General features: G+C 65.5%; 1 protein-coding gene across 6 annotated transcripts; it reads left to right on the plus strand.

Moving 5' to 3' along the window:
• Window positions 1–541: 541 nt before the first annotated feature.
• SNAPC4 (small nuclear RNA activating complex polypeptide 4) lies at window positions 542–22,268 on the plus strand. 6 transcript variants are annotated; one of them, XM_078436219.2, is made up of 24 exons: window positions 542–643; window positions 1,623–1,761; window positions 2,535–2,581; window positions 3,721–3,885; window positions 4,032–4,157; window positions 4,720–4,798; window positions 5,156–5,237; window positions 6,067–6,171; window positions 6,258–6,330; window positions 6,696–6,860; window positions 9,242–9,389; window positions 9,511–9,617; window positions 9,751–9,845; window positions 12,209–12,303; window positions 13,227–13,306; window positions 13,635–14,108; window positions 14,880–14,963; window positions 15,677–15,923; window positions 16,358–16,428; window positions 16,883–16,993; window positions 17,666–17,693; window positions 18,287–20,004; window positions 20,975–21,099; window positions 22,058–22,268. In XM_078436219.2, the coding sequence occupies exons 2-23, from the start codon at window positions 1,632–1,634 to the stop codon at window positions 21,089–21,091; spliced, it is 4,347 nt and encodes a 1,448-aa protein (XP_078292345.2). In that variant the 5' UTR covers window positions 542–643; window positions 1,623–1,631; the 3' UTR covers window positions 21,092–21,099; window positions 22,058–22,268. The 6 variants fall into 6 exon arrangements, with proteins under 6 accessions (XP_078292345.2, XP_078292348.2, XP_081647111.1 ...); XM_078436222.2 differs by having other exon boundaries at window positions 543–643; window positions 1,582–1,761; XM_081790985.1 differs by having other exon boundaries at window positions 553–649; window positions 1,630–1,761.

Raw genomic sequence — 22,268 nt, forward strand, 5'->3', positions numbered from 1 at the left:
GTGGGTGGGTTCCCGGGACGCTGGCTGTCCCCTCGGTTCCTTCCACCTGTGCCGGGGCCGGAAGCTCTGCCTGCTCCGTCCACCAGGGGAAGGTACGCTCCTCGGTTCCCGTGGACTCCTCCTCGTCTTCCGAGACGCCCCGCACTCCGAGGGTGGCGCCCCCACCCCCGCTCTGCCCAAAGAAGGCGCAACTGCAGGCGGGCCCAACCCGGCCTGGGCGGCGCCCCGAAGTCCCCCGAGGTACTCTCAGGGCGCGGGGTCAGAGCGCGGGGGGCTGTCTACCCACTGGCCCGGCCGCGCGGCAGCACTGAGCACTCGGCAAGTTTGCGCACTGGCTGCAAACCAACAGCCCCGAATACAGTTAGCAGAGGCGGAAGCATGCAGGCGGGACTCGGCGATACCGGAGGTCACACGCTCCGGCGAGAAGCAGCGGTCCGGCGCCGCTAACCCCACACGGCGGCGCACGGTCGCGGGCAGTCCCAAGGGCGGCCGCGCGAGGGCAGCACCCGCCCGCCAGCCCCGTCCCGGCGTGCCCCGCGCTGCGGCCGCGGCCGCGGAGGCGGGACTTCCGGTGCGCGGCGCTCTCGTCGCTCTGCCACTGAAGTGTCGGGGGCGGTGGCGCTGGCGGCGGCGGTGCCGGAGGGTGAGTGTGAGGGTGAGGGCGGCGGGTCCGGAGAGAGGCGGCGGTAGGAGGAGCGGGGCTGGGGCCCAGGAGAGGCGGTGGGAGGAACGGGGCCGGGGCCCGGGCTGGCCGTGGGGTTGGCGGCCTGATGCCCCGGTAGCCGCTGCCGGCTCTGCAGAGCTGCGTGACTCTTGGCTAGTTGGGGTTACACACGATTAGAGTGTAGACGGCGCTCCGTGCTGCGGATCGGGCTGAAGCGTGCTCCCGCTTGGTGGCTGCCGTTGTCCGATTTCAGCGGGAATGTTTCTGGGCTTGGTCGTTGGCTCCTAGGTCTGTGCTGTGTTCCTTTGCTCTTTTCTCTGCCGCAGTTTTATTCTCCTAGGTCTCTTTCCAGCTTTCTGTCCCTTTTAGATTTCCCAGACTGGTATCATTAAGAAAGAAGGTTCTGTTCGTTCAATAGGTGCCGTGGTAGGTGCTGGAGAGGGAGCAGGGAACCTCAGGGGGCTTCGTTCCTGCTGCCCCCGTAGTGCCTGCCACCTGCATTTCCTGCACATTTGCCAGATGCTCTCTGGGCGTCTCCTGGCAGGGGAGCAGGCTGCGCAGCTGAGGTCCTGACTGCCTGAGTCTCGTTCTTGTCCTCTGGTGACTTTGCCACCACAACCTGCTGTTTCTGCACTGGGTGATCAGCTCTCTTGTGGCTTGGCTCTGGGAAGACAGGCCAGGCTCTTGGGCCATGTTGGTCTCCAGGTGTCCATTGCCCTGCCCCCCTGCTGGTCACAGCCTTAGATCAGAGTGGGCAGGTCACACTCACATGGTTTCCTCACCCGCTAGAACAAACAGCGGGTGTTCGTGGGGACACGGGGGGGGGGGTGTGTCATATCACAGTCCCAGGGCTCCCCCGAGTGGGAGTGCCTGCTTTGGTCAGGCTTCTGTCATCCCCTACGGGTGTGTGTCTGCAGACTCTTGGTTCCTGAAACCTCATGATGTACTCTGGTGGCAGGTAGGAGTCATGGACGTGGACGCCGAAAGAGAGAAAATAGCAAAGGAGATTGAAGAATTAGAAAGGATCTTGGATCCCAGCTCCTCGAGTATCAGCGTGGAGGTCTCGGAGTCTGGTCTTGCACTGGATTCTGAAGCAGGTAAGCTTTCATAGGCCGTGGCTAGACCGGATCCATCTGCCCTCCGGCTCCTGGCAGCCACGGCAGGCTGCGGACCAGCCGTTTCTCGCGCAAGCTGGCCTCTGCCTTTACTCCCGGCGGTGGTTTCTCTCCGCCCCTCCTCCACGTGCCGTGGACCTGCCGGCTGCGCCTGAGTGCCCTTTGGGGGCGTCTGTGTCACTCTGTCCCAGGTGGGTGGCCGGCTGCCCTTCCCAGGAATCAGATTGTCGGCCACCTCCGTGCCGGACAGCCACCATGCTGGACAGCTGAGAGTCACCCCACAGGCTCCCCTGGGCCCCCAGGCCTGCCCACCTCTCCCCAGCCCCAGGTGGAGCTCTAAGTCTCAGTTTCTCAGAGTTTCTGACCACGCTGGGGCCTTTCTCTCACCTACGATCAGGGCCTCTGCACCTGCTCCCCACCCCCCAGTAGCTCCAGCTCCCCCGAACGGGTCTGTTCCTGCAAGGCTTCCCCTCATTGCCCTGGCGGACCCTGTTCTCTGTGTCTTCCCTTCCTGGCTGCCCCTGCCCTTGGCTCGGGGCCTGTCCTGCCTGGTTAGTTAGTGGGTAGCATTCAGCCACCAGCCCTCAGGGAGGGAGGGTCCAGGCAATACAGTCTTGTCCTGAGGCCTTTCGGCCCTTCCCTCGCCTGTGGCTATCAGGAAACAGCCCTGTGCTGCACCTGCCGGTCGTTTCTTTGGCGGGTATTGCATCCCATCACGTCCCCAACTTGTGTCCCCTGTGCTTGTGTTCCCACAGACTCGCTGCCTGAAGAGGACTCGGACGCTGCTGGCTCCCTGGCCTCGGTAAGTACCGGCCTGAGCTGGTGGAGCCCGCCCGGGCAGTTGCCACCCTGCCAGTGGGCCCAGGAGGGCAGTGCTCTGAGCTCGTCTTGATTTTTTCTGCGTGCTCGTCACTGAAGATGACGTATCCCAAAGTATCTGTCACCAAAACGGAAATTGTCCCAAGAAACGACTGTTGTTAGTAGTTGGGGATTTACGCCTGCCGACTTTCTGAGCTCTCCGTAACGTGTGTGGGTCGATCTGACGTCACGTGCGGAAGGGTCCGAGCAGGTGAGGCTGGCCCCTCGTAGCTCCCTCTCTCTGCCTCAGTCCTTGCAGGCACGGTCCTGGGCGGTCACACATGTGGGCCCGCTGTAGACCGAGGCACAGAAAGGAGCTCGCTCTCTGTGGGGAGAGAGAGAGAGACATCATGATCTCACAGTTCGGGAGATTGAGCCTGCGGGGGTAGGGGGGGGAGAGAGAGCGAGCGAGCGAGAGAGCTACGAGGGGCCAGCCTCACCTGCTCGGACCCTTCCACACACGACGTCAGGTCGACCCACGCCCATTACGGGGAGCTCAGAGAGTCAAGAGGCATAAATCCCCAACTGGGCCACTCCGGTTTTTCTTGCCGCTTCTGGTTTGTTTTGGAATCTCACGTTAACCTGGAGAATTTTTACAATCCGCTTTTCAGTTTTTCACTGAGGCAGGAGGCACAGCTTCGCTTCCTGGTTTCAACGAGCAGTGGTCCCCGTGGCACAGGCTTCCCGTAGCTCCTCACCTGCCGGGCAGCGAGCAGCCTCTTCCCGGTTCTTAGCTTTGCCGGCCCTGTGATGGCCTTCCTCACTCGTGTCCCTGCTCACTGTCCCCTGCTGGGGCGGAGGTCCGTTCTGAACTTCAGGTTCACCAGAAACATTTATCGTGGGAAGTGAAAAGCGCTCACGTCGTCACGCCTCCCCCCCCCCCCCCCCCCCCCCCCGAGACGTTCCTCCAGACATTGGTTTTCTCGTGTCCTTGATTGTGGCCTATGCACACGCTGTACGTGGCCCCAACCCTTGTTGGCCCAGTGATGGGCACGAGCTCAGAGGCTGCTTGTGCTGCCCGGGTCACGGGGGGCGGGTCTGCAGGCCCCCCCGCCTCACCCGTAGTTCCCCGCTTGTGACCAGGAAGAAGAGAGGTGGGGAGAGGCCAGCAATGGCGAGGACGACCCCAAGAAGATCCTCCCTGAAGACCCGGAGACCTGCCTGCAGCTGAACATGGTCTACCAGGAGGTCATCCAGGAGAGGCTGGCGGAGGTCAGCCTCCTGCTGGCCCAGAACCGGGAGCAGCAGGTAGGACGGGCCCTCAGCACCCCCGTGGCCAGGCACCCCAGGACTGGTGCTTCTGGTTACGTCTGCTCCCTGGCTGCCCCGGTCGCCTTCTCCACAAGGGCACCGCTGCTGCCTGGCCCCAGATGGGCTCCCTGTGTCTGTCACAGGAGGAGATCATGTGTGACCTGGCAGGGTCCAAAGGCCCCAAGGTGAAAGACGGCAAGAGTCTGCCCCCGAATCTGTACATAGGGCACTTCATGAAGCCCTACTTCAAGGACAGGGTCACCGGAGTGGTGAGTAGCCGGGGCTCCACTGTCACCCGTGAGGGAGGGGCAGGCTGCGTGGGAAGGGGCTCTTCTCCCAGCACCTGCTGCGGGTGTTGTCTGTTCCCTCGTGTTCTTCAGGACGACGTTTTCCAATCTTCCTAAAACCTTTTGGTGTCTAGTGGTAGAAGTCAAGGTCTGTGGCCCTGGAACGTGGTCTCTGGGCCTGGAACGTGGTCTCTGGGCCTGGAATGTGGTCTCTGGGCCTGGAACGTGGTCTCTGGGCCTGGAATGTGGCCCGCTGACCCCGGCTCCACAGATAAGCCCCAGAGACGTTTCCTTAAGGAGGGGCGCCTTGGGTGGGGCGCCTCGGCCCGATCCGAGAGGCCTGGCAGCGAGGGCTGGAGCTGCTGAGCCCGCCCGTGCCGGCCGGGTCGTGCTCACGGCCGCTCAGAGTCCAGCGCTGGGCCCAGGTGTCCACTGCCAGGCCTCACGCGTGGCCAGGCTGCTCGAGGAGGCCGAGGGGAAGCGCGGGCTGTGGGGCGAGAGCACTCGGCGTCCGTCCGCGTCGTGACGCTGCCCTGTCTGGCAGGGGCCTCCAGCCAACGAAGACACGCGGGAGAAGGCCGCCCAGGGCATCAAGGCTTTCGAGGAGCTCCTGGTGACTAAGTGTAAGCCCCTGCGCCGGGCCATCAGCGCCACAGCCCTGCCTCTCCACGGGCACCCTCCTCTGGTTCCGTGGGCTCCTTCGGGCCTTGACCACTGGGACTGGCCACTCAAAGCCCCAGCCTGTCCCACGCGCCACGTGGGGACCACCATCCCCACGGCTCACTGCGTAGTCTCACGTGTCTTATTCTCGAACACACAGCCCCAGGGGCCCTTCCGTAAGCTCCGGCCAGGGCGCCATGCTCGCTCGACAGCCGGGCTGGGGTACCCGGCCGGCGCCGTGGTCCTGGAACGGTCACGTGCCCACCACTTGGTCGAGGGGAAGTCGGGAAGGCTCCGCTGATGCCGTCGTTTCTTCGCAGGGAAAAGCTGGGAGAAGGCCTTGCTCAGAAGGTCGGTGGTGAGCGACCGCCTCCAGCGCCTGCTTCAGCCCAAGTTACTGAAGTGAGTGTAGGAACAGCCGCCGGCGCCAGCCCCGCCGGGAGCGCGAGGGGTCCAGGCCGGAGGCTTGGTGACAGGCGGACGCGTGCTGTGGCCGTGTCCCCCTGCTCCCGTGGGAGAGGCACTCACCCCTGCAACTTTGCCCCAGGGAGGCAGCCGAGCTCGAGGCCAGGCGTGCAAGAACCGGGAAGGCCGAGCGGCCACGTTCCGTCAGGCACAGCTCGGGTAGTTTCTCTGGTCTCGGGCTCAGTGTCCACTTGTGAAAATCGGGACTGCTCACGAGACCCGCTTTTTGTGTGCCGAAGGGGTGATGTCGTGTGAACGGATCGCAGCGCCTGTGGCCGGGCCGGGAGTCTTGGGGGCTGCCCGCAGTCTCGTGGCTCCGCGCGTGGGTCAGGACTAGCCTCAGTGATGGGTCCTCTCCCCTGGCCTCCGGAAGGGGCTCCTGCAGGCTTTGTCGCCAGGCTGCCCTCGGAGCACGTCCCTGCACGCCGGGCCCAGGGCCGGCGGCTGGGCTGCTGAGCGGGTGGTTATCTGCGTCAGCAGACTTGTCATGCTGGTCACTGACGTGACCATGGTGACAGCCCAGAGAGGGGTGTCGCTGGCTGCTTCCTCTGGGCGTGGAGCTCGGACAGCCTTCTGCCTGCAAGAGGCAGGCTCAGAGCCGGGACCAGGCTCCTGTGTGTGCTCCCTGCCACCGGGCCTCATCATGTGGAGCGGTGCACGTGCCCCAGTGCACGGGGAGGCCGAGCTGGCCCCAGAGACGCCGTCCCCCTCCCCCGGGGCACGGCCCTGATGCGAGTAACCCCGGTGCCTCTGCTCTGCCCCGTAGGCTTGAATACTTGCACCAGAAACGGAGTAGGGTGACCAGTGAGGCAGAGAGGCAGGTCCTGGAGAAGCAGAGCAAAGAGGCGGAGAAGGAGGTCCAGGACATCCGGTGAGCTGGGTCTTGTGGGGGGTGTGTGACCTGGGGAGAGGCGAGGAAGGCCAGGCGTGACCCTGGCGACCTGTTCCTTCCTCCAGGGAGCTCCCAGAGGAGGCCTTGCTGGGGAACAGGCTGGATGGCCACGACTGGGAGAAGATCTCCAACGTTAACGTAAGTTGGGGCGGTGCTGAGGCCACAGCGGCCTACGGCCGTCCCGGCAGCCGGGGGCGTGGGTCAGCTCTAGGCGGTCAGGCCTCATCCCTGTGGCCACCAGACCTGCCTCGAAGCCTCTGGTCGGGTGCGTGTCCAGCAGTGTGGGGTGGCCTCACGGGCTTGCCCTGCTGGGGTGACGTGGCTCTTCTGAAATGGGAGGGTGTGAAGGTTCAGGCTTTGTGCTTAGAGCCCAACCCCACTCTTGGTTGTGCAAGTCCTGGCGACCTGGACGAGGACCCCACTTGTCCCAGGTGCTGAGCCATCACGGCCAGCCATCAGAGTGACGGCCCCCCCGCAGGCTGGCTCTCTCTCTGTCGGTGCAGTTCGAGGGCGGCCGCAGTGCAGAGGAGATCCGCAAGTTCTGGCAGAACAGTGAGCACCCGAGCATCAACAAGCAGGAGTGGAGCGGGCCGGAGGTCGAGCAGCTCAAGGCCGTCGCAGCCAAGCACGGCCACCTGCAGTGGCAGAAGATCGCCAAGGAGCTGGGGGTGAGGGCCGGAGGGGCCTCCGAGAGGCTGGGAGGCCGGGCGGGTTTGAGGTCTCCGCGGGCTGCGTGGCGCATCTCACCCTGGGAGCCATCAGGTTCTTCTTTGTGCCACTTTGGAGGGTGTGGCCCTGGGGGCAGCAGCCCCTCCCCCCTCCCACGGCAGAGTCTCCAGGAGCTTCTAGCTCCTTGGCCCCCATCCCGTCTCTGAGTGCTCACTCACCCTTCCCCTCCCCTCCAGGCCTGTCTTTGGCGTCCTTCCAGATCCTCCTTCCTTGTCCCCGTCAAGCCCGGGGGTTCGTTCTGATGGGGCTTAAGGGGAATGCTCCTCCTGGTTTCTTCCGGGGTCTCACGTTGGTTTTCTCGTTTCCGAGGTGAAGGCTAAAGGGCTTCGTTCGGTTTGTCTTTACTCATGAAGGCGTTTAAGGCCTGCTTTTCTGAGAACAGCTTGCTGAGTTCTCCTCTTTGTAGGTTTCTAGGACGGGTCCGATTTCGGGGGTTTTTTCATCACGTCTTTGGATCTTAGTTTACATAAGAATGTGCTTTGTCAATCTCTCTGTGGTTCGGATTCTTGAAATATTTTGTAGTATTCTCCGGTTTCTGTTTTGTTGGTTCACGACCTGGGAACGTGATCCGTGCAAGCTCCGTGGTATAACTTACTGCTTTCGTAGCCCAGCACGTGACTGCAGGGAACCGCGCCGACGTTAACCAAGGCTGCGTGCAACGTGCGTTTAAGGGTCCTCTGTGTCTTCTCCCGGCTCGACCACTTCTTTCTCCTTAGCGCTGAAGTCCCCTTGTCTGGATAAAGCGTGGTCCGCCCACCTGCTGAAGGGCATCCTGGTCGCTCCAGGGTCCCGCGATTGTGAATGAGGCGGCTGGTAACATCTGTGCGCAGGTGTCTGGGTGGACGTGAGTCTTGATTCATTTGGGTCAACACCAAGGAGCGGTCGTGTGCCAAGAGGGCGTTTAGTTCTGTGGGAAGCCACCAAACCGTCCTACGGACTGGCTGCCCCGCGTCGCGTAGCCCTCGCCACGGACGAGAGTCCCGCCACCCCGCGTCCTCGCCGGCGTGTGGCCGTGTCGGGGCTCCAGGCTCCAGCCGTCCTTGCAGGGGTGCGAGGGTGGCTGCTTTGCTTTTGCGTTTCCCTGACGATGAACACGCGGTGCTTTATTGTTCGTTTGTGTGTCTTTGGCGAAGGGTCTGTTGAGGTTTTTGGTCTTTTTTTTTTTTTTTAAGTATTTGAGAGAAAGAAGGAGCATGTGCATAAGAGAGCACACGTACGCGGGGGAGGGGCAGAGAGGAGGAGAGAGAGGGCCCCAAGCAGGCTCCACACTGTCCGCGCAAAGCCCGACGCAGGGCTCCATCTCGTGAACTGTGACGGCACGACCCGAGCAGAGATCAAGTCGGACGCTCAACTGACTGAGCCCCCAGGCCCCCCGACGTTTGGTCTGTTTTGTAGTCAGATTGTTTTCCTGTTGAGCTTCAAGGACCGTTCTGCGTGTTGAGAGTAACGGTCCTTTATCGGATGTGTTCTGCGGGTGTTTTCTCCCGTCTGTGGCTCCCGGTCTCACTTTCCTAACGTTGTCTAAGCAGGGGTCCTCTGTTTTCACGAGGGTCAGCTGCTGTGTTCTTTCAAGGATCGTGAGAGAATCACGTGTGGTGTCGTGTCTAAAAAGGCATCGTCACACCCAGTCCCCGTAGCTGAGCACACTGCGCCTCTGTCTGTGTGCGTCGCGTCTTCTGTGACTCGGGAGTTTTCTTTAGGAAACGAGAGGGTTCAGGTAACGTTAATTAGCTCTTGGGAAGCTCCCTCCCCATAAGGAAACAAACCCGTCGGCGGTGCAGACTGGCGGTGTAGTTGCTGAGCCGCGGCGTGTGTGGAAGCGGGGGTCCGGTCGCCCCGGAGCCCCCCTGGGAGGGCGCCTCCAGAGACGTGGGCGCCACGCCGCGCCCGTCCCCGCAGCCCGACACGCATCCAGCCCCCGCTGCCCCGTCGGTCTGGGTGGACCGCGGAGGCTTCGGAGAGACCGGCCCTCCAGGGGCCCCGGGACTGGGCAGCAGGCAGGCCCCCGGCTCACAGCGCGCGTGCTCCGCGGGGCGGCTGCTCCCCCGGATCGTCGCGCCGGCGCCCCCGTGAGCACTCCGGGGCAGCTCTGGTGTCACGTGAGGGAAGCGTCGTGGATGTTTGTGGACTCGCGCTCTCGCCGTCCGTGTCCCATCTGGTGCTTCGCGGCCGTCTCCCGCCACGGGGACGCCCTGCGCCGTCCCTCCCGGGCTCCGGTGCGAGTGAGCGGGCGGTGGCCTTCGCGACCTGTGCCCTGGCGGGCCCTCCGCGGGGGCGCTCGCCGGCTAACGCCCACCGTGCTTTGCCCCGGCCCCGGAAGACCGGCCGCAGCGCCTTCCAGTGCCTGCAGAAGTACCAGCAGCACAACAGGGCTCTGAAGCGCAGGGAGTGGACCCCGGAGGAGGACCACCTGCTCACCCAGCTCGTGCGGGAGATGCGCGTCGGCAGCCACATCCCCTACCGGAGAAGTGAGTCCGCCCGCACGGCCCCCGTGGGGCCCGAAGCCCCGCGCGCGTGGAGGCAGCTCGGTCCCCGCGGGCACACGGGGTCGCGCAGTCCCGGGTGCCCACGCCGCCCCTCCGTCCCCAGTCGTCTACTACATGGACGGGAGAGACTCCATGCAGCTCATCTACCGGTGGACCAAGAGCCTGGACCCCAACCTGAAGAAGGGGCTCTGGGCCCCGGAGGAGGATGCGGTGAGTCCGCCGCCGCGGAGGCGAGGCCGAGGACAGCCGTCCTCGGACCTTCCTTCCTCGGGGGACTGGGCGGAGGGTGCAGGGGTCATGGCTGCCCGCAGACGCATTGCTCGTTTGCCGTCCCTTCCTGCAGAAGTTGCTTCGAGCCGTCGCCAAGTACGGGGAGCAGGATTGGTTTAAAATCCGGGAAGAGGTGCCAGGTAGGAGCGATGCCCAGTGCCGAGATCGGTGAGTTGGACCCCGCTGGGTGAGGGAGGCCTCGGCGGGGCCGCTTCCGGGTGGGCCGGCGGGTGGGCTGCCGGTGGGGGGTGGGCCGGGGGGGAGGGGGGTCGTGACCGGTAGGGAAGCAGGATGGCTGCTGTTTTTCCAAGCGTGAGGTGGCCCCTGGCTGGCAGTGCCTCTGAGCCCGTCGTCCAAGTTTCTCCGCCAGAGCCCTGACGGGCCAGGGCCCCGGAGGCGGCCTCAGCCGCCTCGTGTCAGCTTGGGTGTCCTCATAACGTTTCATCAGAACGTAATCTGCGCAGCGTCCGGCGTCTTCGCTTAAAGGGTCCCGTCCTGTGGGTTTTAGTGCATCGACTGAGCGGTGCGGCCCGTCACCCCCATCAACTTAGGACATTTGACTCCCCTACAAAGAAACCCTGTGTCCCAACAACAGCAAAACGGATGAGGACGGGGCCTCACGCAGACCTTTCTCCAGAGAGGGAACGGAAAGGTGCTTGGCGTCACTGGTCATTGGTCGTTGGGGAGATAACAGGTCACGGCAGCAGCGGGAGACCACTTCACACGCGGCGGGACGATTGTCTTAGGACAGTTCTGGAGAAGAGGAGGTGCTGACACGCGTGTGGAGAAAGCACGGCCCTCGTGTGCCCGCGGAGCGCCGCGTGGTGCAGGCGCCGTGGAAGACGGTGGAGGGTCCTCGGGAACCGGAGCGAGTGCTTGTGTCGTCCTGAGAGCAGGGCCCCAAACGGGCACACGTCCACTCGTGTCCACAGCCACGCCGGTCGCTGGCCACGGGGCGGAAACGGCCGACGTCCGGCGGGAAGAACAGGGAAGCCACAGCTGTGGTTCTAAAATTGGATGGACGCCACGATGTCATTCGGCTGTAAAACAAACGGAATCCAGGGGCGCCCGGCCGGCCGGGACGGTGCCGCGTGGACTCTCCATCTTGGGGTCGTGAGTCTGAGCCCCCGTTGGGGGTGGAGATTACTTCACAAGGTAAACAGACGCAGTCTTGACACGGCAGCGCGGATGACCTTGGAGACGTGAACGTGTGTGCGGAAGTACGCGTGCGGACGGACAGTCGCTGCTCTCGGTGCGCGCCCGGGAGCGGGGTTTTCGGTCACGCGGTGACTTTTTCCTCGGCGGCGGCGGCCGTGGGGCCGCGGTGTCTGCACGCCCTCGCCAGCACCTGTGCGTCTTCCGGATTGCAGGCGGCTCAGTGGGTGTGCCGTGGCATCTCGGGTGCTTCACCTTGCATCTCCTGGACGGCCCGCGAAGCGGGGCATCCGCGTGTTAACCGGCTGTTTGCGGATCCTGTCTGCAGGAATATCCACTCGTGTCGTAAAGCTTGTTTATTTTGAGAGAGCGGGAAAGCCTGAGCGGGGGAGGGGCAGAGAGAGGGGGAGACAGAGAAGCCCAAGCAGGATCCATCCTGTCGGCGTGGAGCCCGATGTGGGACTTGAACCCAAGAACTGTGAGGTCGTGACCTGAGCCCGTCAGTCAGTCAACCAGCTGAGCGGCCCAGGCGCCCCCCACTGGCCCCTTCGAGAACTGGAGCCGTGCTTGTGGTGTTGGCTTGTTAGTGTTCCGGCCGGGGGTCCCTTAGCGGACACGACGCTTGCTTGGCAAATTCTCGCTGCCAGCGTGCGGGTTGTGTTGTCGCTTTCTCCATGGTGTCCCGGGAGTCGCCTTGAAAGCTTTTACTTTTGATGACGCCCAGCGTCTTAGCTAGCCTAGGGGACGAGACCCGCTGACGGTCAGGACGGTCAGGACGGTCAGCAGGACGGTCAGGACGGTCAGACGGAGCCTGCTACCTCAGGGTCAACAAGGCACCTTTCCCTTGCTAATTAGCTCCCTCTGGGCAACTTCGCCCTGCAGGGATCTCTGGCCCTGTTGACCTGTTTGCCTAACTTGGCCCTTGCTTCCCGTGAAAGCAGCTTTCTGCTGTAGCATTGAGCTGGGGCTTGTCCCCAAGCTGAGTATTTAATCTCGTTTACGTCATATACCTTTGTATTGGGGCCTGGGCCCCGCCCTCCCCGTATCTATGTACCTAATGCTGTTCGCCTCACCTTGGACATTTTCGTCCTGAGAGCCCCTCTTCCTGTGCCTTCGTCCTGTACTGGGACCTTTGTCCCACTTTGCCTAATCTCGTTCACCCAAACTTGGGTGCGAACATCCTGTGGCTTTCTAGCTTCTCACGCCTTGTTAACCCCTCCTGCAGGCTCAGGGAATCCCGAAGCTCATTCCCCCACAGTCCAGCTTACAGTTTCCGTTTCATTTGTCACCGAGCTTCCGTGCCGGGACGGCGCGGGACGGACGGCGCGGGAGGGCGTTTTGGCGCCTGACCCTGCCTGTGTCCCTGCTGCTCTCAGGTACCTCAGAAGGCTGCACTTCGGCCTGAAGAAGGGGCGATGGAGCGCAAAAGAGGAGGAGAACTTGATGGCACTGATAGAAAAGTACGGCGTCGGTGAGTCCTTGGCCCGTCTGCTCCCCGGGTCTCTGCTGCCCCCCGGTCCTCAGCCGGCAGCGGCGGCTCTTCCTTCTCACAGACCGATGCACGGTCAGCGTCGAGTCGAGAGCGCCACGGGCACCAGGGGGAGAGCGGTGCCTCCGGCCGCGCGCCCCTGCCCCGTCCTCTCTGGGCCCGTTTTTAGGGCGGCTTTTGAAAGTTGCATCGTTCGACACGATGTGACCGCGTTGGCTGTTTGTGCCGTTGTGCTGTCCGTGGCGAACGTTTTCCTGCCTTTACACGTCCTGTGTTTGACCGTGGCTTTCGACGACCGCATCGTGTGTCCCGAGTGACGACACACGCGTCTCCCAGCCCGCCATCCGCTGGCGGACAGCTGTCTCCCATCTCTGCTGCGGCCGGAAAGAGCTGAGGGTTCCGTAGCCGCATCCTCACTCCTGTTCGCAGCGTCTCCTTAGGAAAAGTCCCAGACGCGGTGGTGCCGAGTGCGGGTGCATGCCGAAACCTGACCTCCGTCCCACAGGGTCACGCTGTCCATGAAAGCAGGGCACCCGTGCCCTCCCATCAGCACTGTCCAGAAGGAAAGAAGAGACGGTTTTAAATGTCGGGTGTAGAAGCCCGAGCGTGGCGGACACGCGAGGGCCGTTTTTACGTAAGCGTGGACGGCTTTTTCTCTGGGATGTGCGTTCTCTAGAATTTTGTTAAAGGGCTGATTGTCCTTGGAGAACCGGACGCCCTGCGTGTCGTTGAGCTGCTCAGATGTGGGGCGCGGTGTGCAGGTGACCGGGAGACCCCATGCTGACGGAAGACGACGCGGGTCCTCTGTGGGAGACAGCGCGTCTCCTGGAAGGGCCCTTTTCAAGCTGGTAGACGTGTTGTCAAGCATCGCGTGCAACGGCTTCTGTGTCGTTTTGCCTCCGTAGGTCACTGGGCAAAGATAGCTTCGGAACTACCCCATCGGACGGGCTCCCAGTGTCTGAGCAAGTGGAAAATCATGGTCAGGGTAAGGCTTGCCCAAAAGTCAGTCCGAAGGCCGTATCGCTAGGGGAGCCAGCATCCCGCGGGGTGGGGTGGGCGGTGCGTGGTGGCGGGGAGAGGAGGGACGTCTGGTTTCCGGCCCTGGCACGTGTCTTCTTCCTGGAGGCCAAGGGCACGGAGACCCGGGCTCGTCGGCAGCCGCTGCCGCCTCAGGGCCGCGCGGGTGCCGTGCTCTCGGCGCACCGTGTCCGAGCCTGCTCGGGGTCTCTCGCCGAGGGTTGGCCCGCGTGCCCGTTGTCCCCGGTCCGTGAGCCCCAGGTCGCCAAGGCCTCCGAGTAGCCCTTTCCCCCCAGAAGAAGCAGAGTCGGGGGAGGCGGCGGCGGCGGCGGCCCCTCCGCAGCGTGCGCTGGAGCTCCAGCAGCGAGGACGGCAGCGACGGGGACAGCAGCAGCAGCAGCAGCAGGGACAGTGAGGCGTCGGAGCCAGGAGAAGCCCCAGAGGCCCAGGCAGGGGGCCAGGTGCTGCCCTCAGCACAGCACGCCGTGCCAGACATGGACCTGTGGGTGCCCGCCAGGCAGAGCGCCGGCGGGCCGTGCGCGGGGGGCGCCTGGGGCCGGCCGGGACGCCCTGCTGCCTCCCCCAGCCCTCCCAGGGGCACCAGCGGGGCGGGGGCTGGCCTAGCAGCTTGCTCCGCGGCCTCGGCTCCCGCACAGGAGGCGGGCCGGGCGCACGCCCCGTCGGGGACCCGCAGCTCCAGTGCGAGCGCCGTCGGCTGCCCGGGCTCAGCGGATGCTCCCCCCTCGGGTTCGGAGGCGCCGGCGGACGAGGTAGGCCACAGGCCCCAGCGCACCCCGGATCGGATGCTCTCCTGCTTGGGGGTCACGAGGCTGGTGCTGGGCTTGCGTCCGCCGTGCTCCTGGGCGTTTGGGAGCAACACCCTGTCCTCGCTCAATAGAACGTTCGTTCCCGGCCTGTTTCGGGGGGACTGTGTTCAGGACAGCAGCCGTCTTTATCAAGACCACCAGCTGTCTCCGTTTCCCTGCTGGTGTCCTTTAAAAGCCGTGCATGAGCTGTCGAGGGCGCTCCGTGGGGAGGCAGCAAGAAGGCGGGGTGGCCTCCCAGCTCTTGTGAGTCCAGAGGTCCCGTGACAGGTCCCCTTGCCGGGTCACGTGCACACCTGCCCGGTCGACATTAGAGGTGTCAGGGCCCTGGCTGCGGGCGGAGTTGCGGTCAGAATCAAACAGGTCGGTCTGTGCTGGGAGAGGTTGGAGACTGCGCTCTGGCCCCTGAGGGACAGCAGGCAGGGCTCGCAGCAGCCCCCGTGCCACGTGGTTTCCCTCCCGCGTCTGTAACCGCAGGCTGCTGCCCGTGGGATCGATGGGCATTTGGTGCCCTCCGCTCAGGGAGCTGGCTGCAGGGAGCGGGGACTCTGTCAGCGCTGGGTGCGGCCAAGCCGGGCAGGCGTGTCAGTGCCAGCCTTAGGGACCTGCCTGAGGCCGCCGCACTTCAGGGCGTCCCACCACCCCACCGTGGATCTGGGCCCCTGCAGGCCATGAGCCAGGACCGCACGCGTCCAGCTCGCATCGTCTTCTTGTCAGAGCGGGAGTCGTCTGCTCAGGGTGCCCCTGGAGACCGTGCTGCAGGTGCTGAGGACCAACACGGCCCACCGGTGCCGGACACTGGTAGGGCTGGCCCACGGCCCCCGCTGCCCCTGCCCCTCCGTCTGGGCCCCCCCGCGCCCTCGGTCTGGGCCCCCTGCGCCCTCGGTCTGGGCCCCCCGCCCCCTCGGTCTGGCCCCCCCGCCCCCTCGGTCTGGCCCCCCCGCGCCCTCGGTCTGGGCCCCCCGCCCCCTCGGTCTGGGCCCCCCGCGCCCTCGGTCTGGGTCCCCCGCCCCCTCGGTCTGGGCCCCCCGCACTCTCGGTCTGGGTCCCCTGTCCCCTCGGTCTGGGCCCCCTGCCCCCTCGATCTGGGCCCCCTGCCCCCTCGATCTGGGCCCCCTGCGCTCTCGGTCTGGGCCCCCCGCCCCCTCGGTCTGGGCCCCCTGCCCCCTCGGTCTGGGCCCCCTGCGCCCTCGGTCTGGGCCCCCTGCCCGCCCCCTGCGCTCTTGGTCTGGGCCCCCTGCCCCCTCGGTCTGGGCCCCCTGTCCCCTCGGTCTGGGCCCCCTGCGCCCTCGGTCTGGGCCCCCTTCCCCTCGGTCTGGGCCCCCTGCGCCCTCGGTCTGGGCCCCCTGCGCCCTCGGTCTGGGCCCCCTGCCCCCTTGGTCTGGGCCCCCCGCGCCCTCGGTCTGGGCCCCCCGCGCCCTCGGTCTGGGCCCCCTGCCCCCTCGGTCTGGGGCCCCTGCCCCTCCAGAACAGGAAAGGGCCGGGAACCCCAGGTGCCTTTCTTCCTCACACAGAAGGAGAAACTGAGGCAGCCAGGCCTGCTCGGCCCATCCGCGGGGGCCGGCCCCAGTGACCGCGTTGTAGCCAGGCCCTGCGTCCGGCAGCTGTGGCACAGGACGATCGGGAACAGGCAGCGATGGCGGGGACACTCCCTGCAGAGGAGGCTCCTTGAGCGCCAGCTCCTGATGGCTGTGAGCCCGTGGGTGGGCGACATCGTCCTGCCCTGCACTCCCCGAAGGCCTGCCGCGGCACACACCCGAGGTGCTGCCCTGGGGCCCCTTCGAGAGCCTCCTTCGAGGCTGGGGCCCCTTCGAGAGCCTCCTGTGGGGTCCGGGGTTGCGGAGACACAGGGCAATGAGGGGTGACCCTGCTGGGGGCGGTGCGTGGTGCACGGGAGGAGACCTACGCGCCCCCCTCGGAGGGCTGCTTGCGTTTTTTTCTCTGACCTGACTGGCACCCAGGGGATGGTTTTGGAAGCGACCAGCCGTTCAGGCCTTAGCAAGGGTCTCCTCAGATCTCAGAAGCTGGTCGTTCTCCAGGGGCGGGGGTGCTCGGCTCGGGAGGGCCAGTCAGGCTCGGCCCGCCCTCTGGTCCCCGCCCTTCCTTGTGGCTGAGAGTGGCGGCAGAGGGACGTGGGGTCCTGGGGGGCCTCAAGGAGAGGGGCCTCGGTAGCCAGAGCCACTTTGTCTCCTCAGCCGATGGCATCAGGAAGCAGCTTCAGGACGCCCACCTGGCCAGCACCCCGGTGTTCACCCTCTATATCCAGGTGAGCCCCTCGCATAGTGCTTTCTTAGCTTGTGCTCTCTTTTCATGGGGTGGAGTTGCGAAGTTTGTGGATTTGCTTCTTGAAGTCCGGCTCCCTGAACTTGACCCTTGGAAAGGGTTTCTCGTGGCCTGCAGCTTTCAGCCGGCAAGGCAACGCGGGAGAGGCGGCCACGATACAGCGCCGCCCCACCCCCAGGAAGGGACGGAGGTGCTGGGATCCCCGGGGTGCAAACGGAGGCTCGAGGAGCAGAGACTGGGACGCGGCGGGAGCGCGGCGCTGAGGCAGCCGGGGCGCCTGGGCCCGAGTGAGGGGGTCGCGGCCTCGTGGGGCTGGGCCCGGCCCTGGGGCTGCGCTACGTTCGTCACGGGCACCCTTGTCATCTCGGTTCTCGTTGGGGAAAGGAGACGGGCTCTTGTCACGTGTATGTCACGCACGTGTCCCCCGTGTCCCTCAGCTGTTGCAGATTGACACTGCTGGCTGCATGGAGGTCGTGCGAGAGAGGAAGGCCCAGCCCCCTGCCCTGCTGCAGACTGGCACCCGGGACCCAGTGCCTGGGCTCCTACCGGTGAGAAGTAGGGGTGAGCGCCGGACGCGGGCTCAGCTGGCTTTTGCCACCCGTCCCTCCCCTCTGTGAGGTGGCAGGGCTGGTGCCCGGGGGATGGGCAGCACTCGTCCAGCCAGGGAGTAGGTGACACCGGTCCTTCCCAGGACGGAAGGCCTTCCTGGGTGGCCTAGAGGCTGGGCCAGCGCCCGGGAGCAGCCTTGCTGGCCCTTGGCCCCCTCGCTCAGGAGTCTCTCCTAGAAGGTGTCTGCCCACCTGCCCGGAGCCCTGGGGGGACTTCGCTTCGAGTCCGGCTGGGGGAGGGGCGGGGGGCGGGCAGAGCCAGACCCGGCACCCAGGCCTGCCTGCTTCCCCTGCACAATGTGCTCCCTCTGCCACACCGCCCCACTCCTGCAAGGGGGTCTCCGAGCCCTTTGGCATGTGTTGCTCTGGGCATTGCCCTGCTGGGGTAGGATGCCGGGCGTGGGGTCCGTGCGGGAGCGGTCGTGTCCCTGAGCCCAGTCACAACTGGAGGGAGTGACAGAATGACCAGATCAGCCCTGTGGTGCTCCGTCGAAGCTCTGGAACCCTTCTGCCTGGATGGCCAGGCTCCTGTCTCTCCCTCAAACCCCGACGTGACGAACTCACCCAAGGTGCCCTGGGGACTTCTCTGAGGTGCTCGCCTTTCTTTTTCAGATGCCTTCAAGTACCCGGAACGCTACAGGTACCGTCTGTCTCTGCCCCTGTCTTGCCCTTGTGTCCAGTGGGAAAGGGGCAAACCTGTCGTAGGCGTTGAATTTCGGGCTCTGAGCAGCACAGCTGTGGCCCCATTGACGGGTCTTGTCTGAACGCCACGGCAGGGACGAGAGCGTGGCTGGCGGGAGGCGGCAGAGACAGCCCCTGGGCTCCTATCCCCCCGCCCCCAGTGCACCAGCCACCCTGGGGCTTCCCCAGTGCAGATCCAGGAGGCGTGGGGGCTCCTCCAGCCCCGGGCATCCGGCAGGGACCTCTGCTGCTGGCCGCTACCCGTCTCCCACGCCAGCAGCACCGCGCGGAGGTCTGGTGTCCTGGGAGACCGCGAGAGGCGGGCAGGGGTGCCTGACGGTGCTTGTTTTGAAGACAAGGCGCGGTGCTGTCCCGTACTTGATGGGCTGCCCCGCACCAAGCACCCCGGCCACGGCAGGAGCTCGGACGCCACGGCTCCTGCTCCACACTCCCGGCAGCAGCCTGCCCTCCGCGAGGGCCCTCCTGACGGGAGGCCTGTTTTGCTCCGCGTGTGTGGCGCTCGTCAGCACGTGTGTTCTGTCTGCCCTGCAGGCCACGGCTTCCGGAGCGTGCCAGCCCGAGAAGCTGCAAAGCAGAGCGCCAGCCTCAAAGGGAGCAGGGGGCTGCAGCCCTGCCACGCCAAGTCCGGTCCGCAGGCGCCCCCGCCGGCTCCGTGTGGTCCCCGGCCCAAGCCCAAGACTGTCTCCGAGCTGCTCCGGGAGAAGCGGCTGCGGGAGGCCCGGGCCAGGAAGGCCGCCCCGGGCGCTGTGGTTCTCCCACCCCAGCTGCTGCTCTCCTCCCCACTGATTCTCCAGCCCCGTCTCCCAGTGGCCCCCCACAGCCCCTCGGCTTCGGGCCTGGCTGTCACAGCCTCGGTGCTCTCCCGGCCTAGCGCCCCTGCCGCGACAGAGCCGTGCACTTCCGGTTCTCGGGCCTCAGCCGAGGACGGAAGGCCCTCCGCCCTGCCAGTCTTGGCCGGCACCCTGGCCTCCACAGAGGCTGCCCCTGCTGCCTCCATGGTGCCGGTTCTGGGCCCCAGCCAGGTCCCCCTGAACTGCCATCGAGGTGGCCCGGGACAGTCTCAGGCCCCTGCCACCACCCAGAAGCAGGGCTTGCCAGAGGGACCACCCTTTCTCCCTGCAGTCCCCAGCCCCTCTCAGCTGCCCGTCCAGCCTGTCTGCCCGACGCCAGCTGTGGGCACACACGAGAGGGGGCCACAGGTGGTGGCCGGCACCCCTCTGCCTGTCACCTGGGTGCTCACAGCCCAGGGGCTACTCCCCGTGCCCACCGTGGTGGGCCTTCCTGGGCCAGCAGGGACCTCTGACTCCAAGGGACTGTCAGTGGCTCTGTCGTCCTCCCTGCCTGGGACACAGATAGGCCAGGGTCCCGGGCTCCCCGGGCTGACCCACCCCTGGCAGCCCCCCACCAGCCGGGACACAGACTCAGACCCTCCCTCCAAGACAGACCCGCCGGGCCTTCTGGTGCCCCACCAGTCTCAAGGTTCCGTGGAGGTGGACAGTGACGGGGCCCACGGCCCGGCGAGGGGCTCCTTCCCTGGAGAGGCCCAAGTGGCCGGGGACACAGCCGTGTCTGGGGCACCCTCCCAAGCCACGCTCCTGGCTGACCACCCTGAAGCAAAGTCCCCCAGGCCCAGCCAGCCGCCTCTTCGAGGTGGCACCGGCCCTGGGAGTGGCCCGGGAGGGACAGCAGGGTCCGCCTTGAGACCAGAGAGACTCGGGGAGCCTCTGGGCCTGGAGAGGCCACCCCCACCCCGGCCTGGGCCTGAGAGGGGTGCCCTGGACTTGGACCTCATGTCTCAGGAGGGTGAGGCGGTCGTGCGGGAATGGCTGAGGGGACGGCGTGGGGTGAGCGTGCCCCCGCTGGGGGGAGGGCTGCCTTACCAGCCCCCCGCCCTGTGCAGCCTGCGGGCCCTGTCTGCACTCTTGCTCCAGAAGGCGGCCTTGGAGCGCAGAGCCGCCTCCCTCGTGCCGGGGGGCGCCGGAGCCCTGCACGCCTCGCTGGGACAGGTACGGAGGTGGCTCCGGGACAGCCCGGCCTACCTGCTGCTCAAGGCGCGGTTCCTGGCGGCCTTCACCCTCCCCGCGCTCCTGGCCACCCTGTCCCCCGACGGCGTTCCCACCACCCTGTCCGTAGCCACAAGGGCTGACCCCGAGAGCGAGGACGACCTGGGCCTGGAGGAGTCGGAGCTCGCTGATGGCTGCTCCACGAGCGGTCCTCGGGCAGGGCCGGCGGCCGCCACCCCCATTCAGGTAGGTGGCCGTGGGCACATAGCACCCACCCAGCCTCCCCGTGGCCGCTGTGGGTGCCCAGCCCACCCGGAACAGCATGGGCAGGAGTGGGTGGGAGCTGTGGCCGACTGGTTGCTGAGGAGGAAGCTGGCTCTGGGCTCCGTCTGTGCGGACGTGGCCTCCCTTGAGGCCAGTGTGGAAAACGGGAGGAGAAGGAACCTCTCCACTCACGAAACCCCTCGGCCACCCCTGGGGCCGCTGGCCTGGCCACACAGCCCTGCCGGAGGGCTGAGCACACGGGCTCGGGCTCCACGCACCGCGCACACCCACACGCGGGCTCCTGCTGGCGGCCCTGCACGTCCGGGACCCCGAGGTCCTTCTCGCGGTCTGCTGTGGCGGCCTCTGCCTCAGAAGAGTCTTCCGAGCTGTGGAGGCAAAACCCCTTTTCCTGTTGCCTGACAAGAAGCCCGGTCTAAACACGCAGAAAGGTGTCTCCGCATCTTCTGTGGCAGAGCAGGAGAGCTGGGCCACCTCGTTTGGTGCCAGATCAGGAAGATTGTGGGGTCTCTGCAGGTCGCGGGCCTCCCCAGCTGGAGCTCGCCTTTGCGCCGTCCAGATAACGGGAGGCAGGGCTTGTGACTGGGGGCCGTGCGGGAAGGACTCCTTGTCCCCCCATCCTGCTTGCCGGCTCTCCAGGGCCGCTGCCATGACAGAGGGCTGGCTCTGTGGCATCGCTGGGAGATTGGAGACCCCAGGGGGTGCGGGGTGGGAAGCCAGAGCCCCCGTGTGGCCCCTGCACGTGGCCATGTCCCCAGGCCCAGCCTGTAGTGTCTCACCATCTGCAGGGACCGGTCTGGGGAGCTGCCTGTCCCTGGCGTCCAGGGTGTCAGGACCCAGCTTCTGCCCTGGCATACCCCTTGCTGCTGTCGCTTTCCCTGCCTGTCCTGGCTGGGGGTCACTCTTGTCCCCATCTGCCTGGGTTTTGTTTCAGGGAGCCCCAGACCCTGGGGAGAGCTCTGCCTCTTCCTGCCTAGACAGTTCTGACAACCTGGATGTGCTCAGAACCCGGCACTCCTGGCATGCCCGGAAGAGGAGGCGGCTGCTGTGAGCGGCAGGGTAAGCGTGTGGGGGTGGGGTGGGGTACGGGTAGCCCTGCACCCTGGAAGAGACAGGCCTTCCCCGCGGCTCTGCTCTGGGCGGGTGGGAGCCAACGGCTTTCCAAAGGCAGGAAGGCTGGCCCTTAGGAGCTCACCTCCAAGCGTGACGATGTTAGGTGAGGTTGGGGGGTGGGTGTGTTCAGGCATCTGGCAGCAGACCCAGGGTCGTAGAGGCCTTCTTGGGAGGGGGCCATCTAATTCCCCTCCCCTGGCGACACCCCTCTCCCACTGGGTTCCACATGCTGGGCTCTGGTGCTTCCTTCTTGCCAGCCCACGTGTGCCTCAGGGCCTTTGCACTGCTCTCCTTTCTGTGTGTAAGCTTTGTTCCCTTCCTCCAATAGCGTCTGTTTAGTGGAAATGCCCTCCCTGCCTGTTGTCCTGGTGTCCCCACATTCATGTGTCTTGATGGCACAGTCTGCTACATCTGACGTGGCCTATGCACGTATTTGTATAGCCTTATGAGCCCGTAAGGCTAGTAATGTGGTTTTTGCGGGTGGGTCCCGAGTGCCCAGACAGCAGGTACCAAGTAGGCCCTCAGCACGGCTTAGTTGGGTTCGTGATGTGAACGCGTGATATGGGGGAGGATGTCCGGGTCAGCAGATCCCCAGAGGTAGGAGCCAGTTCCTCTGAGCACAGTGGGGGCTGTGCCCTGAGGTTCTGGGTCCTGGGGCAGGGCCGTCGAGTGCACAGAGGGGGTGCTGGCGGGGGCTGTCCCAGCCGAAGCCCACCCAGGCTCCAGGGCCTGCCCGCAGCATGCACCCCCACCCCCACCCCCGGGGACCGCAGGTGAGCAGCCGGCCTCGTTCTGCCGTGCCCTCAAGGGAGGCGGTGCTGTCACTTCCCCGTCCTACAGTGCCATCCCCGGGGTCTGGCTGCGGTCAGGGCATCCCCCCGATCAGGGCATTTTTGTGTTCCAGGAGGTGGGAGCCGTGCCAGACCCTGGTGAGCCCACCTGCCTGGAGAGCCCACCGCTGACCCTACGGGAGCAAGCAGCCAGAAGCAGCTGGAGGTTGGGGAAGGCTCTGCCAGCGGTGACCGTGAGGCCCCCGGGGGCTTGGCTGGTCCTGAAGCACAGATCGGGATGTTTGAAGGAATAAAGTGAATGGCCTACTTTTTTATTAAAAACCA

Source organism: Panthera onca, chromosome D4, assembly GCF_046562875.1.
Source record: "Panthera onca isolate mPanOnc1 chromosome D4, mPanOnc1 haplotype 2, whole genome shotgun sequence".
Taxonomy (NCBI): domain Eukaryota; kingdom Metazoa; phylum Chordata; class Mammalia; order Carnivora; family Felidae; genus Panthera; species Panthera onca.

Excerpts from the sequence above, each read along its gene's own strand:
- SNAPC4 (XM_078436219.2), top strand. The coding sequence starts at position 1,632 with ATGGACGTGGACGCCGAAAGAGAGAAAATAGCAAAGGAGATTGAAGAA. Across the intron at positions 4,158-4,719 it reads AGGACAGGGTCACCGGAGTG|GGGCCTCCAGCCAACGAAGA; the intron begins GTGAGTAGCCGG and ends CCTGTCTGGCAG. Across the intron at positions 5,238-6,066 it reads CTTCAGCCCAAGTTACTGAA|GCTTGAATACTTGCACCAGA; the intron begins GTGAGTGTAGGA and ends TCTGCCCCGTAG.